Consider the following 20,054-nt stretch of genomic DNA (forward strand, 5'->3'; position numbering starts at 1 on the left):
ATGTGTATAGTATATATTATATATATATATATATAAAAATATAGTATAGTTCCATTGTCAGCCACCTGAAGCTGTGCCCTCATATTCAGATGGGGTTTTTTGCCTTCCTCTGGATCAACTAGAAGTTAGGCAGGTTATATAGGCATTATGGTTGAACGTGATGGACTTACGTCTTTTTTTCAACCTAACTTACTATGTTACTATATTCAACATTATTTTGTGTATATAGACCTGAGGCTCTATCCAAAATACAACAAAAAGAAGTACACGTTTCCACTAACAGTCACAGAACCTGCACAGTTGCTGCAATTTATTTGTATTTATGGATAACACAATCAGTATCAAAACTTTTAATCCATACAGTTAAAACAATGCTCCTTCTTCGGCAAAATGGAGTTAAAACAAATTGTACAATGGTGTTATATGAGGGAAGTATTTGGAGGTTATACACAAAAAGATTGCGTGAATATGCACAACACAAAACAGGCTGATTGAGACTTCTACTTCAAAAGCATTCAACAACATTTTGACTTTTCATCTAATCCAATCCAGGTCTTTATTGGTCTGTAAGCAGGAAACTTGAGTCTAATCCAGTAAATCTTCTCCACCAATTCTCTTTATTTAACATATTAAAGTGAAGGGAAGGCAGTCAAAAAGTTTACATTACAATTAAGTTTGGCTCTAATGTAATCATGATAAAATAAAATATAAAGAAGGGAGGTCATTCTCTAACATACAAAAAAAAATGGACTTTTGTATTAGACCAAAGCAATGGTAACACAAGGCTTTTCACTGGGGCCTACAGGTCTGGATTTCAGATGAAACAGCACAGAGAGTGGCATGGCAGGAAAGGTAGCTGCCACAAGGCATATACAATGCACATGTTCTTCTTAAGTCAACTAACCATATTACTGGCTTCTTTTAGCCTAGGTCAGTTTTAGGGTTCATAAAAGCAATGGGTGGCAACTAAATCAGGAATTGTTCTTACTTCAAGGGCAGACCCTGGATTTATGCCTCTCCCATTTGCTCTCAACTGTCAATCATCTCTGATAGCTCTAACAGAAGATCATCCTCATCTTTACTTGGATCAAGATCAATTTCAGCCTCCAATTTCCCCTCTGAGATCTCCCAGATAAGTTTGTCAAAGTCATCCTCTGTAGCTAAATTCGGTTTTCCTGCTGATGTAGTGCTCGTTCTGCGGGATTTTGCATGAGTCTGTGCAGTATGAGGTACATATGGCTCAGGTGTAGCAAGCTCACTGCAAGACAAAATAGTACAAAAACACTTTTTAGAGTAGAAAAAATGTTTATGTGAATATATTATTACAGATATAATCTGCCCTTCTTACATTACTTTTTATAACAGAGTAATATACTTTAATTGTATAAAAAAAAAAAAAAAGCAGTGGCGGCATTGTGTCACTATACGTAGTACAGTACAAACTGTTCATGTTGGAGTGGTCACGATCAGTTACTTACAGAGACATTATAGTTTTCCCTGTCTCCTTTCCTACTTTGCCTGCTCTGCTCTATGCTGCCTGTGTGTGCGCCATACTCTGCCCGCCATACTCTGCCTGTGGGAGATGAACCTGGCAGCAGTTTGTTCCGGGAGTTTAGCAATTGCAAATAGTTGTTAGGGGGTTAAATTATGTGCTAAGTGTTGCTGTGTTATCCAAAGGGGAGGAAGAGCCATATATGGGTATGTCTTCAACACGTAGGTCAGAAAAATTCCGGCACCACAGAAGTTGGATAATACTGAAATAGATCATAGACTACAGGAAATAATTAGTCCATATAAATTACCTGTGTTCCCTAGCTGTCTTCTTTTTGTACACCAACCAGTTTGGACCGCAGTAAAATTATAGTAATGCCTACTTCTGAACACTAACAATGCATGATATTTTACTTCTCTCTGACCCCAACCAGTACAGTTATGTCTATGAATAAAAAACAAAGCCTAGGCTATTTTGTTAAACAGTAAACATGAATCAGTAATCCGTTTCAGTCTCCACATTTTTTTTCTCATGTATAAGCACTGTACCTTTCATTAAGAGGCTTGGACGCCACTAGATGCTCCACTAAGAGAGATGCCTCATTTGCAGGAACCTGTAAAATAGAGTTAGGACAGGCTAAGGATTGGTTCAATATACAAGAAGAAAAGTAACACAGCATACCGTATATACTCAAGTATAAGCCGATCCTAATATAAGCAGCAGCTACTACTAAGTTATAATAATCAAAATAAATACAGATAACATTACATTAATTGAGACATCAGTGGGGTATTTGTTTTTATATTTATTTCAAAGGAAAACAGTAAAGTAGCTCTGTAAGTGGAGAAGAGGGTCAACAAAAACAATTTGAGTACTACCCCACACTCATTGTGTATTGGCAAACTGGCAGCAGACTCAGTCCCGGAGGACACGTAAGGGGAAATAAGTATTGCGACTGGGCCAGCACACTGGAGGGTCTGGTTGCGGGTGGCCTAATTTGCACACAAAGGACAGAGGGTGCTAGTTTGGAGGGACCCATGGCCCCCGACTCGAGTATAAGCCGAAGGTGACTTTTTCAGCACATTTTGGGTGCTGAAAAACTAGGCTTATACTCGAGTATATACAGTATCTTACATTAGAGCAAGAAGAAAGAGGCAAATACCTATGTTTATACAGTCTTAATAGAAACAGGATAATTCCCATTCCCTATTCCCCCTGAAGCTCCAGGGAATGCAGGTTATACTGTATATCCAGAATGCCTCTTCCAAAATACACGTAGGAACATTCAATAGTTTTACCCACATATTGGGAGCCACAGGAACATGGTATTTAATACACTACCCCCTTGGATAGGCAATTAAAATATTGTTTTATATTATACTTTTTGCCCATCTGTGTACTAATAAATGTATTGGAAACTTTAAGGTACTGACATATTTTGCACCTATTTCTCCTGCATCGATAATTCAACATATTTCAGCCAAAGTACAGTCATTTTTTTTAGATTGTATGTGCACATGTACGTGTTTTTTTTTTAGTTAGGAGGAACTGGAAGTACTGCCAGGATGGCTGATCAGCAGCACACTCGACAAACGGAGGCTGTTTTTTCTGAGACGTCTTTTGTGACTATATCTTGGAAGATTCTAATATGAACATAATCTATTTCGGAATCTGGAGCGCAAGATGAAAAGGGAGGTACGTCTAGGTGGGATGTGTCCTCTCTGGAGAACTATTTGAAATATAATTGTATATCACGGGGCATAAGGATTAAAAAGTTCCCCTTTTACTGATGCGCCATGTGACTTGGTATGGAATCTTCTGTTATCAGATTGTTCTAGAAGACTTATGGAGCTTATCCAAACATATGATAAGAAAGAACTGGAATGTTTGCAAAAGGAAGTAATTGATTTACAGCAGAATGCACGTACCTATATAGGTACAGAGTCACGTGATGCGCTTAACCTGAATCTGAATTTATATGAATTTGTAATAAAGAATGCCGAGAGAGAAGTTCCTAAGGGACAAGTGTGAGTATGATAATGATACTGTTTATATTTGGAGTATGGTTAACTACAATTCCTCTTTCCCGCAGCGTCATACTGAGTTAACAAGAGACACAGGGATCCTCCACACCCTATTCTAAAGTCAATTAAGTCCACAACATTGGAAACAGAGTTACTCACTGTCAAGTTAGCTTTAGAGGGGTGGCTACACCTTCTTGAAGGCGCACGGCTTCCCATTACTATCCTTACAGACCATAATAATCTAGAATATATTCAGGCCTCAGCAGGTTTTCTTCTCCCAGTTTAATTTTGTTTTTATCGCTCTGGCTCCAGGAATAAAAAGGGAGATAACCTCTCCAGAAGCTTCACTCCTGAGGATCGTCGTTGTTAAGATAATAATTCTATTATTCTCCCTGGCAGGATAATCACTTCTCTGGTACCACAGTTTGCTTATCAGGTTCAATCAGCTCAGTCCTCTGCACCTCCTGACACTCCTATTGGCACTGCTTATGTTCCTCCTGAGCTTCGTCACTCCATTCTACAGCACACCCACAGTTCTAAACAAGACGCTCATCCAGGGGTAAAAAAAACTTTGGATCTACTAAATCGACTGGTTTGGTGGCCTTCTATGTGGAAAGACGTAAAAGAGTTGTTGCTTCTTGCTCTGTTCTATGCTTCTTCCAAACCAAGCCACTTCTCACCATATGGTCTGCTACAACCCCTACATCTCCTCCCTTGTCTGTGGATCTACTTAGCCATGGATTGCTGAATTGCCTCCCTGTAAAGGAAACACTGTGATCTGGGTGGTAATCGACCGCTTTTGTAAGATGGTGCATATCATTTCCCTTATGCAGGCTCCTGTCAGCAGTGGAACTCTCTCAACTCTATCCTTCATATCTTTTGTCTCCATTGATACCCAATGGAAATTATTTCTGATAGAGGTTCTCAATTTATTTCTGTGTTTTAGAGGGGGGCTTGAAGTGGTTTGTTGTCAAGTAAGGCCTGACAGGTTATTTGCAAACCTGGTAATAAGGGGGCTTTTTACAACTACTTTTCACAGCCCTAGATAAAACTTCCACAATCCTGCAACTAGCTAGTGATAATACAGATGGTTGTAACTACCGCCCTATATACATACTAAACAACAATATAATAATACTTTCTATTAGCTTAGCCAAAACATATATCTTTATCCACCCCACTGGATTAATAAAGACCAAGTTGAATTCATGAGTTTAACTACCTTAAATAAAGGAATGTGCCTAAAACTTGACATTTACAAGGTGTGACACACACACTTTCTTGAAAATATCAGATGCATTTCAAGCAGGTTGCTGCTTTCTCAGAGAATTACAAAACTAGTTAGACTGCAGCAGTAATTAGATTTTTAAACATGCCCAATTCCAGACCCAACCCATATTCATATATATGATCAGCCTCCATACACCATCCCCATTTAGTAAGATTTTAATGGTACATGTATAGCCAGCTTAACTCTCAGTGCCCACTGATTTGCTCTCAATTTGGATCCATAAAACATGTGTACTTGTCCAGTAGTATTTTGGATTCATGTTTATAATCTGATACTTATACACATATTAGATATGGACTAGAGTAAGTTTTGAATTGACAATGTGTGGAGATATAAAAAAATGCAAAGCTAATAACGATCAGCTTTTTAGAAGCTAGACACAATATTGTTAAAAAGTGGAGTACTCTAAGTATCTAACAAAAGGTAGATGATGAACACAAAAATTAATTAGCTTCCTAAATGGGAAATTCTTAAATCTATTAACTTTGGCTGAATTATATCCATTTGCTAGTTCCCTCCTTTCTATGAAACCTGAATGGCCCTTAAAGGGGTAGTTCAACTTTAAGTTAACTTTTAGTATATTGTAATAATCATATTCCTAGTAATTTTTCAGTTTTTTTTTTATAGTTTATTCTTCTGCATTACAAGGTATTTTCATACACTTGGAAAAGAATAATATTTACACTATTTTCAGATAGCAGGTCAAACTTAAAATGGGGCTTATCTCAAGTGGTGATCATAAATCATTCTTGCATCAATCTCCTCCAATCCTGTGTTTAGAATGTTGTATGGTTAGCATCAGTTATTGGTTGTATTTTTTTTTTTTTTACATTATGTTCGTTTAAGGCTTACACTCATTTATTGTACAGTGATGTAAAATATGTTGCCACTTTAATAATTATAACACAATATAATTATTATAATATAATATTGAATAATTGACTTTGACTGGATAAACTGATTATTTTGGAACCAGCAAAAGAAAGCTCTTGTTAAAACTAAAATGGCCAGTGCTTTGACAATTACTGGATTTAGAAAGTTGTTCATTACTTAAACGGCCCCAAATATTCACCCACTCCACCACAATGTCCACCCAAGTTAAAGTTTGGTCACTTTTGAACTTCCTTAAACTTTAATCCTTTATCTCTTCTTCTTTTTTTTTTTTTTTTATCTCGGAACATATTTTTTAAAATCTCATTTATTACAACTGCATACATAACTCATGACTACTGTATAGAGAAAAAAAATCTGTAAAGAGCAAAAAGAGCACTTACCATGGAGACTGTAGAATCCTGCTCTGCAATAGACATGGCTGCAGGACTAAGGGGCCGAACAGCAGCAACAGCAGGGATTTCTTGAACTTTCCTTTTTATTGTGCTTTTGCTTGGCAAATGTTTTCTAACCACATGTGGTTCAACATTCACTTTTGGCTTTTCTGTAATAAGATCATAAATCATTTATACTTGTTTGAATACCAAAACACATTTCAAATCACCTTGCCCACCACTGTTTGAAAGAATTTAAAATCTATTAGAACTTAGGTATCTATAAATTTCAATTTAATATAATGTCACTACAAATATATATTTTACCTTTTGTTTTGCTTTCATGATTTTGCTCTAAAGCTGTCCCAGGTTGTTTTGAGTATCCAGCACTGGATACCTCCAGACTAGATGTAATACTTGTTTTGTTTAAAGCCTGTGATTGTAGGAGATGTGAACATGAGTTGTTCATCTCCTCCTTCAGACTCTCTAGGGATGGCTTGACACATGTTACCTGGATATTACAAGAAACAGTTTTTAGGCAGTGTATGAATAAAAAGTAAACAGGTAACACAAGACAACGATTATTCTCACCTTCAAAGAATTGCCTGAATTTGATTCTGTTGCACTCTCCATTTTTTCTCTGTTGCCTGCAATTAAGTAAATCACAGTTACATTCAGTAACTTGTAATGTGGGGGGCAAAATAATTCTTCCTGACTTAAAGATGACCATCCCCTGAATTAACTTTGTAATAAAAGCTGTTCTCAATAACCGTTTATTGTCTCGCTTGTTAAAAAGCCATCCAACCTTGCTTACCTGTACCATACAGGTATGGGTTCTCTTATTTTGAAACCTGATATCCAAAATGCTCTGAATTATGTGTAGACCGTATATCAAGGAATCCAGTTTAAGCAATTCATTCTAATTTGTATTATTTATTTTTCTCTGTAATATATAGGTATGCAAGCATAAATCCATACTGGTGGGGAAACAATCCTATTAGATTTTTTAAACAAAATCTTACAGGCTAGAAGTTCTGCACATTAGGCCTTGGGGTTCTGTCCAAGCCCAGGGCAACCAAAGCCATTTAGCAGGTAAGATCTGTGCCTCAATGTTGACCCCAGTAGTTCCCCATCATCTTTTCTGCTGATTCACAGTGCATGTTCTTTGCTGGTATCAGTTACTGAGCTTAGGGGCCAACTCACAATATACTACATATACAGAATATAAAGGTCACGATATAAAGCTGATTAGTAATTAATTAAGATATACCTGTACATTACATGGCAGTTTAGAAACAATTTAATTTAATAATCACCCCTGTACCATCAAGCTTATATGACAGACAAACCTGCTTGATAATTTGTGACAACCCCTAAGCTTAGCTGCCAAGAGCACACTGAGCATGTGCAGTGTCACAGACACTCCTAACAAAATCCAAAAATGGTGTCCCCCTGTGCATAATTTTGAAGACCTGATTCATTACTGTTATACAGTTTCTGAAACTGTAGGCCTGCACGGTAACTTCAGTATATAACATTCAGCATACTTACTTTTAGGGTTTAGTTCTCCTTTAAGTTATGGCAATCCATATTAAGGAAAAATACCCAGGCATTTATTTTTTACACACAATTTTACAACCCAGTACAGGGCTTTAGTAGTGCCAAGTATCTTACCTACTGGATTGAGGATTCGTAGAATCCGCTTACGACTGGATAGTGGTTGTAGCTGGGACTCCTCACTTTGTGTTTTTTCCTGCTTACTGCCTTGCTGCAGTCTCAGGGCCTTCTCACGCCTAATCTCCTCTAGAGTTTTGACTCGCACTTGTTCTATGGATTGTGATCTGCCTTTTGCTTCCTTCGCACTGCCACACAATGGGGATTGAACCAAATGTTCTTTTTTTTGGTTACCTGGATCAGTGACATAATTCCCTTTTTCTTCTGACTTCATCTCCTTTTGATTTCCGACATTCTCAGTCAGTGTGGTCTCTAATGGCTTTTCTTCCATTTCAGTTTCCCCTTGTTGCTCTTCAGTCCTTGGTCTCTTGGCACCCTGACCATTCTTGTGTATCTCATCACTATGACTCTCAAGCTTGTGTTTTTTTTCCTCTTGGCTTTCAAGTGTCAATGCTTTCAGCTGTCTTTGCCTTTTCTCTGCATGTATTTCAGAAAATGTCTTAATGTGCATACTGGACTTAGATGCAACTTCTGTTTCTGCATTTAAAGTCTCATTGCTTTTGCAAGGCAAGACTTTAGATCTCTGCTGTTGTTTCTGGTTGGCTTTTTCCTGACGAATCTCTTGTAGTGTTTTAATATGAATTTCAGGAGCTGGTCTGGCAGCCTTTTCTGAAAAAAAAGACAGATTCGTTATGATATTAGAGTCAATAACACTAATATTCATTTATGTTGGATATGCATTATTTTGTCTACACAAATTCAAGGCATCAGGGTACTTGAAAAGGTCATGTGGCTGTCCTGTAGTATCTATAATGAAAATTAGGGACCTATCGCTTCTCACTGAGGTTAACTGAGGACCCAGATACTTACTTATATTTGGGGAAGTGCACTTTAAATAATCTTTAGAAATTCCACAATGGATATCTTCAGGCATTAATACCTGTATACTCTAAAGCAGTGCTGTCCAACTGGCGGCCCGCGACCCCCCTCTGTGTGGCCCCCCACCTGTCTGGCTGCTTTGATGGCTTACTCTTCTGTAAGCTCTAAGTGGTATCAGTACTGTGATTAACTGCCCCCCTGCATGGTTCTCACCTCAGATTCAGGCTGTAATCAGGCTGTATTGTTTAAATATGTAATCCCCTGTGTTGTTCACACCTTTTAATCTCTGCATTGTTCACCCCCTGCAGTGTTCACACCTCAGGCTCAGGCTGTAATCACCCACATTGTTCCCCTGTTCACACCTCAGGAGCAGTAGAAACCCACAAATAATCCCTGCACACTACAAAAAGAACATATACTGAGGTGGTACTTCAATTAAAAAGTTTTTTTAATATATAGTTATTGTGCAGACTGTAGGAGCAGTGCCAGCATTGTGTCACTGTAGGCTGCCTGTGTGTGCCATACACACAGGCATCATAGGGCAAGCAGAGTATGGCACACACAGGCAGGGTAGGGAAGGCAGAGTATGGCACACACAGGCCAAGTATGGCACAAACCAGCCAAAAATGGCAAACACAGTGAAAGTATGGCACACGCAGGCAGGGTAGGGAAGGCAGAGTATGGCACACACAGGCAGGGTAGGGCAGGCAGAGTATGGCACACACAGGCCAAGTATGGCACAAACCAGCCAAGAATGGCACACACAGTGAAAGTATGGCACACAGGCAGGGTAGGGAAGGCAGAGTATGGCACACACAGGCAGGGTAGGGAAGGCAGAGTATGGCACACACAGACAGGGTAGGGCAGGCAGAGTATGGCACACACAGGCAGGGTAGGGCAGGCAGAGTATGGCAGGTTTTTGCTGTACTACAACCATTAATATGGGTATGGTCATGTGATAACATGGGTGTGGTTTCAAGTGGGTGCAGTTTCAAAAAGGGGAGTGGTCAAAACTGGCTTCCATTATCGGCCCTCCACCATGTACGTCGGAAAAATTCCGGCCCTCGGTACAACAGAAGTTGGACAGCACTGCTCTAAAGTACCTAACAACTGTACTTGATATATGCAGCAGTTTATAAAACTTATTTCATATAGTGCAGACATTATCACTCCCGACCAAAAGGCACAATTTAAGTTTGGAGCAAACTTTCAAATAGGGCTTACAAGAAAAATGTAAAGAGAACCTAAGGTATGCTCTAATGAGTAAAAAAGTTTGGAATCTATACATAAAATTATAGAATAAATCTTGGTTGAAACTACAGGTATGGGATCACTTATACGGAAACCCGTTATCCAGAAAGCCCGTCTCCCACTGACTCCATTTTAATCAAATAATTCAGAATTTTTAAACTGATTTCCTTTTTCTTTGTAGAAATAAACAGTACCGTGTAATAGATCCCAACTAAGATATAATTAATCCTTATTGGATGCAAAACAATCCTATTGGGTTTAATTAAAGAAGAAAGAAAGCCATCTGCTAAACATTATGTTAAAATGTTCCTTACCCCCCCGCCTCCTGAAACGCCGCTTTATTTTTCCACATTACTAAATTAGTGCAGCAAGGTAGGGAATATCGGCTCCTATTCACACTTTGCGGCCGCCATTTTACTTTGATCGTGTCACTTCTCAGATCTCATGCTCTGTACTGCGCATGCACCCCCTAGTGACCCCTTGACGTCATTGCAACCACGCTCTTTCAGTGTATAATATAAACAAACCAGGGTTGCAGGCGCATGTTCTTTTAGTGATCCATCATTGCTATTGCTGCTTGTCTGCTCCTTCTAAAATCCACCCCCACTCTGTGTCAGTGCTGAGAAAAACCAGCGTCGCTTCTGTTCAGGGCGTTGCTATAGTAACGCCCTGAGCAGAAGCTTTCTTTGATTGCCGATGTGTGCTGACAGGAGGGGCAGAGAGGTCAATGATGACGCTCAGGACTGCCATGTGACCCGAGCGTCATCAATCCACGAGACTACACAACGCTGGCTACTGCGCATGCATGGGGCGCAGTAGTAAAGCAATGCGCAGGCGTGCGCCCTAAATTATCTTTAACAAGAAAGAAAACCTGTCTATGACTTGAACTACAAGAAGAAACTTTTAAAAGAAACGAAGGAGCACTGTGAAGAAAGCACTGAACAGTATAAAGAATAAGTAAGTGTATGTTCTCCTAATTGCCATTAATTTGAGATGTACTTTTTTTTTTTACCTTTAGTTGTCCTTTATTAATGTTTTATTGATTTTTTTGTAGACTTAAGGTATGGAGATCCAAATTACGGAAAGACCTCTTATCCGGAATACCCTTGGTCCCAAGCATTCTGGATAATGGGTCCTATACCTGTATTTCAAGGATGACCAAAAACGAGTAAAGGACTCCTCAAGCAGCAAATTTTGCACAGCCTTCTAAAGCATTCAGTGGGGGACCCATGAATTGATTGCTCTGCGATAGCAGAAATCTATTGCAGGTGACTGAACCACTTTGTGGGTCCTTAGCCTTAAAGTGGACCTGTCACCCAGACATAAAAAGCTGTATAATAAAAGCCCTTTTCAAATTAAACAAGAAACCCAAAATAATTTTTTTATTACCACATCCATACCTATTATAAAAGCATTTAAAAATCCCAGCTGTCAGTCATATATTGCCTGCCCCGCCTCTATGCCTTAGGCATAGAGGTGTGGCAGACAGTTACTTTCACTTTCAATTCAGAACTTTTTAGATGTTGCTGCACTGCTCACATTTCCCCTCCCCTCCTGTAACCAGTGCATGGACATGGGTATCAGGTCCCCCCATACTGGCACAGAAACAAGATATTGGCAGAATGCAATGCCTGCTTTGATAACAGTGTCCACAAAATGGCCCCTGCCTGCATGCTGCAATTGTGAATTCCAAGGCTGAAGAAACTAAGATTAAAATAATTTATATAGTGTAAGTAAAGTTTATTTTGCTTGAAAACCACAATAGAAAACATTTTGGAATTATTTCTTAAGGTGACAGGTCCGCTTTAAGGGACATATGTGCGATGGGTAGGGCTAGCTCTAAACAACCCAGCATTAAACATGCCAGCAGTCCACCAAGAAGCCCCGAGTATAAATAACCCTTTCTACACCATCTACAGCCCGGTATCAATTCTAGATAAGAACAGCTGATAATACAGAGAGCTTCTGAGTGGACTACTGTTTTGTAGGGATGCACCGAACCCACTTTTTTCGGGTTCTGCTTAACCCCTGAACCCACCCTGATGGATTCTGCCGAATCCTAATTAGCATATGCTAATCAGGATCGGGAAGGGTTAAAAGTTGCCGTGTGCGCAGCTAAAAATCCCCCCCCCCTGAATTTTAACCTTCTCTGAATGCTAATTAGCATATGCTAATTTATGCGAATTAGGATTCAGCTGGGACTGTGGGTTCGGCTGAAACCAAATCAATCAAAAAAAGGCTGGATTCGGCCCGAATCCCGAACCAAATCCGGGATTCGGTGCATCCACACTATTTTGATATTTGATATTGATATTTGTCCCTTGAAGAATAACCAGGTTTTAAAAAACATGCAGCAGAAGCAGATAAATAATTCACAAAACATAATGTTTAGTTATGGAGGCATTTCACCTGAAGGCAATTGATGAGAAACTGGTTCAATATCTGTTAATTGAACATCTTATGATTCCAGTTTTTTACATTCTCCCAAAAAACCACAAGAGATTGTATGGGATGCCCCATTGTCTCTTGTGTAGGGCCACCATTAACCCCTTTTTCTGTCTTATTAATCCTTATGTAGCCCAACATGCACCCGCATGATGGTAGTGAAAGGACGAGGGAGAACAAGTCAGCCATTAAAACAAAGAAAGAGGAACAGGCGGTGGCTGCTCATTTTGTGGAACAGGGCCATGGCGTACACCAGTTCATGGTTTGGGATTGGTGGAGAGCTGTTATATATTCCATTCTGCGTATGTCCCAGATTGCAGTTTCTAGTTCTGTTTTTGTTGGTGGGGCTGTTTTCTTCCAATTCCGGACAAGTGGCCTTTTGGCTGCGGTTAGTATTAGATTAGCTAAATTCTGGACATGGTTTTTGAGTTTTGGGAATAGGAGACCCAATAGGAATGTTAGAGGGTCTAGCTGCAAATTTTTCCCCAATAGTGGTTCCAGGAGAGCTGATACCATTTTCCAGTAACCTCTTATGGCAGGGCACTTGCAGAATATATGATCTATTGTGCCGCCTTCTCCGCATTGCCTCCAACATGTGGAGGGTGTGTTTGGATATATGGCATGCAGCCTTATGGGGGTCATGTACCAGTGCATTAGGATTTTATAGATTGTTTCCTTGTGTATAACACAAGCGGAGGCTTTCCTGAGGTTATCCCATATCTTATTCCATGTGGCAAGTGGTAGTTCTTTTTCTATGATTTGTTCGCATTTGAGCATATAGTTGTACTTAACAAAGTCCTTCTCGGAAGGGGAAGTAAATAAGCTGTATATACTGGAGATGAAACCTCTTCTAGAGGTTTGGGTGATGACAATGGAGTTGAATGGGGAGAGTTCCAGTGGCAGTTGGGTACCTCCTGATTGCTGCATAAAATGATGGATCTGAATATATTGATATGACAGAATGTCGGTGATGCCGAATTTTGTTTGGAGGTCCTAAAATTTATATAGTTTGCGAGTTCTGGCATCGTAGAAGTCCCTGAGTTGTGTTAAGCCAAGGTTTTTCCATGGTGCAGAGTAAGATTTGGCAATACCCGAAGGAAAGCATGGATTTCCGAACACTGGGGTTAAACCGTACGGTTTCTGTGTAGGGTTATAATGGATTCTTGCATTTTGTTTCCATATTGAGAGGGTCAGCTTTATGGAGTTTAGGAGCTTTCCTTTTATGTCTGGGGGTATATTTGTATTCCACAGCAGGGAGGAAATATTGTATGGCTGTACATAACCATTTTCCAGAGTCAGCCATTTCCCACATTGGACCCTGTCTGATCATGCCGCAGCTTGGCGTAGGTGAGCTGCTAGATAATACTAGGGCGCCCAGGCCCCCACATGAGATGGGGGAAATTAAAAACGTAATTTTGCAAGTAATTCTGTGCTCTTTGGAGCCCCCCTTTGTTATTCTTTTCTGTATCATTTTGAGTATGGGGGGGGGGGGGACTTGTACCGGTAATGTCTCAAAATAGTAGAGGAGCCTGGGGAGAGTGAACATCTTTACTAAAGCAATTCTACCTAAGATAGCGTATAGGGATCCCATTTGTCTAGATCTTTGAGTGTCTTATTTATGAAGGGGCGTAGTTTTCTTTGTATGGAGAGGCATGATTGGTTGTGAGTTAATAGTATGTCATCTGCAAAAAGAGATATTTTATATTCCTTTTCTTTGTATACAATTCCCATTTTCTAATTGCTATCGCTAATGGTTCTATTGTAAGGGCATATATTAGGGGCAGCCTTGTCTTGTCCCGTTTGTTATTTTTATGGGCTGGGATAGCCTTCCCTCTATTTTAACAGCTGCAGTTGGGTGGGAATATAAGGCTGATATAGCTGTGCAGAAAGGGCCCTTAAGTCCCATTAGATCTAGTATTGTGTTCATATATGTCCAATTCAGGTGGTCAAAAGCCTTTTCTGCATCCAAACTTAGGGCTAGAAGCGGGGTTTTAGCCGTATTAGCTACATCTATCAGATCTATCACTTTTCTTGTGTTGTCTCCCGCCTGCCTTCCTGCTATGAATCCCACCTGGTCTTGATCGATCAGGGTGGGCAGGAGATTAGTTAATCGGTTAGCTAATATTTTGCAAAGTATCTTGATACTGTGTTTAGTAATGCTATTGGACGATAGCTAGAGCAGGACTGAGGGTATTTGCCTTCCTTTAGAATTAAGTTAATGTGTGAAAATAGCATTGAGCTGGGTAAGGCTGCCCCCTGTAGCGTCTGATTCATTATCTCTAGAACAGTGGTTCTGAACCTTCCTAATGCCGCGACCCTTTAATACAGTTCCTCATGTAGTGGTGACCCCCAACCATTAAATTATTCCTAAGACCATTGGAAATATGTGTTTTCCGATGGTCTTTTGCGACCCCTTTGAAAGGGTCATTCAACACCGAAAGGGGTCCAGACCCAAAGGGAGAGAACCGCTGCTCTAGTAGATAAGGGCTTAATGTATCGTAGAATGTTTTGTAATATAGGTAAGTAAGGCCGTCTGGGTCATGGTCTTTTGTATTTGGGGGGAATTTTTGCATTTGTTTCAGTTCCTCTTCTGTGATGGGCTCATTAAGATGGGAAAATGCTTTTCTGGTGAATTTGGGAAGAGTGGCAGGGTTCAGTAGGTCTTGAATTGACTGTTTTATGGTTTGTGATGTTTGGTGTGAGCGATGGTAAGTTGTTTTTCAGTCATTAGCTCTGGGACAAGATATTGGAACAGCATTTAATTCTGGTGGGCCTACCTCTTCCGGGATCCATCAGATCCTAAGGTTCTTCACTCTTTATATTCGATATCCTCTTGCTGATATCGGAGTTGCTGAACTTCTTTGAGGTTTCTATTCTCCTCCTCAAAAAGAGAAAGGTGTTGTGTGATTTCCTCAGCTGCAGTCTCCAAGTGCTCTCTGGGATCATCTAGGTTTTGTACTCGCTCCCATAGCTCTTTGGTGGCCTCTGTAATGGAATCCTTTATGGTAGATTTAAGCTTATCATGGAGTGGTGTTAGCTGCGTCTCCAGAATATCTATTGTAACCGGAGTTGGCTGCTGTAGAGTAGACGCTTGTGTAGTGGCATCTTGTGAGGGTTGCGCTGCAACATTTGGTAGGCCATGGTCCGCCATTGCTGTAGTCGCAGTCTTTACCGTGTAGCAATCCATTGAGTCTTTCTGCTGGGGACTTGCTTCTCCATGATGGGTAAGGTATCTGCCAAAGACTTGTTTCCCCGGTGGGTGTTTTTTTAGCTATGGATTGCTAATATCTGGGATTCGCAGGAGCTTCAGTGTGGGCTAAGTTATTATGGGGCCATCTTGGATGCGTGAGCGCATGCGCCCCCATAAGTGTTTTTTTTAATAAATTACATTGCCACTGACTTACTAGGCCAAGCTCAAAAGGCAATACGGTGATGGGTAGACTTCTGGTTTAATCCGAACGTTGATTTAGTGCATTTTTCTGAGTCCTTTTTAAAGTGATTAATGGCTACTAGTGATCTGGCACAGAGAGGGAAAGGTGACAGACCCTTTCTCCTCTTTCGCTGCATCTGCGTGTCTGTTACAAGGAGCCTGCACTGGGAAAGGGAGGGGGAGCGGGACAGAAGCAGGCTACGAGACTTGGGAGAGATGTGCTGCCTGAGCTCAGTAAGTCTATGGTAAAGAATTTTTTTTTTTTTTTTTAACACATATACTATTGCAATCTCTCTATTGTATATTTGCTAATAAAAGTATTTAGAAAGGATATATTCAATGTACAAATTTTGTGTTACATTTCCTTTAAAGTGGACCTGTCACCCAGACATAAAAAGTTGTATAATAAAAGCCCTTTTAAAAATAAACATGTAACCCAAAGTCATTTTTTTACCCAGGAAAACAATATATTGTTTTTTTCAGAACAACCTAAGCTTTGTGTAATTCCAATTCTGTAACAAGATATAGGCTTCTAAATGTCTAAAAATGAAAAAAAAAGTTTCTATAATATAAACACACATACTAGAAACAAAAATTATTTTATGCACGAATATACAACTGGTTTGGAAAGTCCCATGTCTCCTGAACATGCCAATACCAAATATATATAGTGGAGATTTCTCACTTGTATAGGTCAAAAACTCCCAGCAGTACACTACCAAATTTTTGGAAAGAACAGATTCTGGGGAATTCAGAATAGGCACAACTGTCTGTCTACTCCAAACTACCAAGTCGCAATGCTTTCCTAAAGTTATTGGTTTTTATCAAAATTTGTGAAATTTTTAAAAAATCGCTTCAAAGCTTCCAGTCTATAGTATCTCCTACAGGTCATAAAGTAACCAAATAAAACACCCTAAATATGAACGCCAGGGGTCCACTGAACAGTTTGATGCCCAATATGTATAGGTTTACCTAAGTATGTGGCATGTAGGGGCCCCATTCATTTCTGTTATTTCAGCTCCAGCAAAATCAACACATTTACATCATTTATGTGGGATAAAGCTAGTAAAAAGTACGCTCACCCCAGAAAGCCATATATTTTTGGAAAGTACACATTCCCCCACATCTAAAATGGGTACCCGTGTCTTTCTACTCCAAAGTACCAAGCCGCACAGCTTTTCTAAATTTAGCAATTTTGATGACATTTCCAAAAATCCCCTCAAAGCTTCCATTTTGCAGCATTTTATCTCCCACATAGCATTAGGTACCAAGATAAAACACCCTGAATTTGAAAACCAGGTGTCCACTGAACAGTTTGATGCCCAATATGTATAGGTTTACCTAAATATTTGGCATGTAGGGGCCCCAATGGGAACATACCCCCATAGGATCTATCATTTCAGCTCCTGCAAAATCAACACATTTACATCCATTATGTGGGATAATGCTACAAAAAAGTACACTCACCCGAGAAAGCCATATATTTTTGGAAAGTACACATTCCCCCGAATCTATAATGGGTAAACATTTTTTACCAAGCTGTAAAGTTTTCCTAAGTTTGCAGATTTTTATGACATTTTATAAAATCGCATAAAAATGTTGCAATTTGCTGCATTTATCTCTCACAATTTCTTGATAAAGACCAGATAAAGGCAAATCACCCCAAATAGGAACACCTAAGGTCTACTGAACAGTTTGATGCCCAATATGCATAGATATACCAAAGTCTGCGGTATGTACTGACCCCAAAATGAAAATAGCGCATATGGATTTCTCGCCTGCCAACTCAGCTTTTGCAGAACCCCCTGTCAGCGTATTATGTGCCATAACTATACAGAGACCCCCAGAAAACCATATATTTTTGGAAAATACACATTCTGATGAATTCAAAATAGGTAAAGTTATTTTTGTACACCAAAGTTACACATGGCAAAGCTATGCTAAAAACAGATTAGGAACACTTATACAGGGATAAAAATGCGATAAAACCACAAAAATTGTGCAAATCAGCGAAACAACAAAAAGTCACACGACAGTGTAATTAGTGGTCAGAATATCTGATCCAATAGTCACCCTGTCAAAATAAACAGTTTTTAGGTAAAAGAAACTAAAAACAAAGTGGTAAAATGAAATAAAAAAAACAACAACAAAGTGTTTGTGTATAAATGTGTGTGCATGTGTAAAAGTTGTGTGACGGTGTGTGTGTATATATGAGTGTATATAAGTGTGAAAAATGGGGAAAAAAAAAAAAAAAAAACCCCAAAAAACTGCTAAATGTTGTGCTGTAAGTGTGTGTAAATGTATGCAAGTGTGTTTAAATGTATGTAAGTGCGTGTGTGTAAGTGCAAAAACAAAAACACCTTACCTGTCTATCGCGTCGCAGGACCCACATGACAGCCCCCCTGGCTCGTTGCCCAGGGGGCTGTCATCGCTAGACTCAAATGACTTGAGAAAGGGCATTAAGTTGCCTGAAACATGTTGTGTGCAGTGGCTTGAAATAAAAATATTTTATTTCAAGCCAATATACCAAAAGGCTAAGCAGTGAGCCATTGGGGATTGATGCACCGTGCTTGGGAGCAGTAAGGCTGTGCAGTTGAATACCTATGTTTCTATTAAGTATTAAAATGCATATACCTGTTTCTGTACTGTTCTGTTCTGTGGGCAAACCCAATCGCTCCTTTAAAGGCCGGGGAATCCGAACTAAAAAAAAAAAAGAAAATAGCAGTTAGGTCCCACGAATAATAATAGTGCTAAGCTTCAATTTATTTAACCCATTTAGTGACACAGTGACAGTGCTTCTGTTCCCCTTCCCCTACAAGCAAAGAAGAACAGGTGGCCCCTGGGATGCAGTTGTCCAAGGGGGGGCATTTACTAACCTGCGAATTTTGGGGATTGGGGTTTTTGACACTGGAAAAGTCTCCACCTAAAACCTGTCAATAGCAGGTGTCCCTATTTGAATTTCTGACATTTTGTTGCGATAAGTTATCATATTTCCAAATACAGTTTGATTCTTAAAAAAATATAAGAAAACTCTTCAGAAATATATGGTTTGTGGCATTAAAGTAGAAGAAAGTGGTTATTTCCTGGGTTGTTATTTTGGTGGTGCCAAAATGTTATGGAACCCAAAATGTATTTAATCTCTATTTTTTCCCTACTGTTTGAGCGGTACATTTATACTTTCTTGGGAAAAAGAAATGGCAGTGCAATACTCTTTTCAATGGACCAGTGCATTTTTTTACTTAAACTTGATGGACTCTTTTTTCAACCCTATATAACTATGCATTACCACGCAGTGAATTAAGCTTCCATTTAACATACTGTTTAGAGGTGTATATTTTTGGTAATCTATCAATATGTTGCACCATTTTATTCAGACATTCATTGTTAGAACACTGTCATTTTACCCAAGAGCTAGCTGGAGAAAATATACAGGTACAGAGGTGGACCATGGAATTTCAGCACTCGAGGCAAATCTGCGTGTCTACCACCCAAGGTGCAACCAACCAGTGCATCTTTCTGGAAGGAAACAGGCATGGTGACACAAGAAGGTGGAAGACAAGGATCAGGTCTAACAATGAGCTGTTCTTCACCTTTCAGCATGACAACAACCCAAAGCATACATTTAAATCAACAAAGCACAAAAAAGAATCAGTGTTCTAGAATACCTTAATCCAACTGAAAATCTGTGGGGTGACTTAAAGAGAGCTGTGGACAGGAGATGTCCTTGCAATTTGACAGATCTAAAAATTTTTGCAAAGAGCAGTGGGCAAATTTGCCAATTCCAGATGACAGACTGTTCGACCCTTACCAAAAAAAAGACTGAATGCTGTAATAAAATCAAAAGGTTCCTCAATTAAGTATTAGTTTAGAGGGTGTACACTTTAATGCAACCAGGGTTTTGTATGATTTGTGACAAAGAAAACAGAAAAACTTTTACATAGTGCCTTATAATAGTGCACTTTCTCAATGTACTTATGATATTCAATAGATGCATAAAGGAGCCGAGAGGCCCACGTGTCTTCAAGACAGACACTGTGACCGCTCCCCCTCCGGGTTTCATCACAAGCAGTGTGGCCCCACCAGTGTTTCATGACAGGCACAGTGGGGCCCCCAGTGTTTCATGACAGGCACAGTATAGTCCCCCCAGAATTTCATGACAAACACCGTGTAACCCCCAGCCTTTAACGACAAGCAGTGTTAAAGTCATGCATTGCGTGTCCGCCAGAATCTCATGACAGACACAGTGTGACCCTAAACATTTCACAACAGGCACAGTGTAAACACCCCCACCACCCATTGTTTT

At 39.6% G+C, this 20,054-nt stretch overlaps 1 protein-coding gene across 8 annotated transcripts in view; it reads right to left on the bottom strand.

Moving 5' to 3' along the window:
- Positions 1-276: 276 nt before the first annotated feature.
- The window catches only part of zc3h11a (zinc finger CCCH-type containing 11A), a 68,332-nt gene continuing 48,554 nt past the window's right edge, over positions 277-20,054 (bottom strand). For 6 of the 8 annotated variants that reach the window (XM_012970664.3, XM_004910686.4, XM_004910688.4 and 3 more), the window contains 7 exons: positions 18,386-18,451; positions 7,747-8,415; positions 6,664-6,719; positions 6,400-6,583; positions 6,082-6,242; positions 2,041-2,105; positions 277-1,258 (listed from right to left, as the gene is read on the bottom strand). In XM_012970664.3, coding sequence (XP_012826118.1) covers positions 1,030-1,258; positions 2,041-2,105; positions 6,082-6,242; positions 6,400-6,583; positions 6,664-6,719; positions 7,747-8,415; positions 18,386-18,451 — 1,430 coding nt within the window. In that variant the 3' untranslated portion in view covers positions 277-1,029. The remainder of the gene's footprint in view (positions 1,259-2,040; positions 2,106-6,081; positions 6,243-6,399; positions 6,584-6,663; positions 6,720-7,746; positions 8,416-18,385; positions 18,452-20,054) is intronic. The other 2 variants (XM_004910689.4, XM_004910687.4) reach the window with 1 other exon arrangement.

This window comes from Xenopus tropicalis, chromosome 2, assembly GCF_000004195.4.
Source record: "Xenopus tropicalis strain Nigerian chromosome 2, UCB_Xtro_10.0, whole genome shotgun sequence".
Classification (NCBI taxonomy): domain Eukaryota; kingdom Metazoa; phylum Chordata; class Amphibia; order Anura; family Pipidae; genus Xenopus; species Xenopus tropicalis.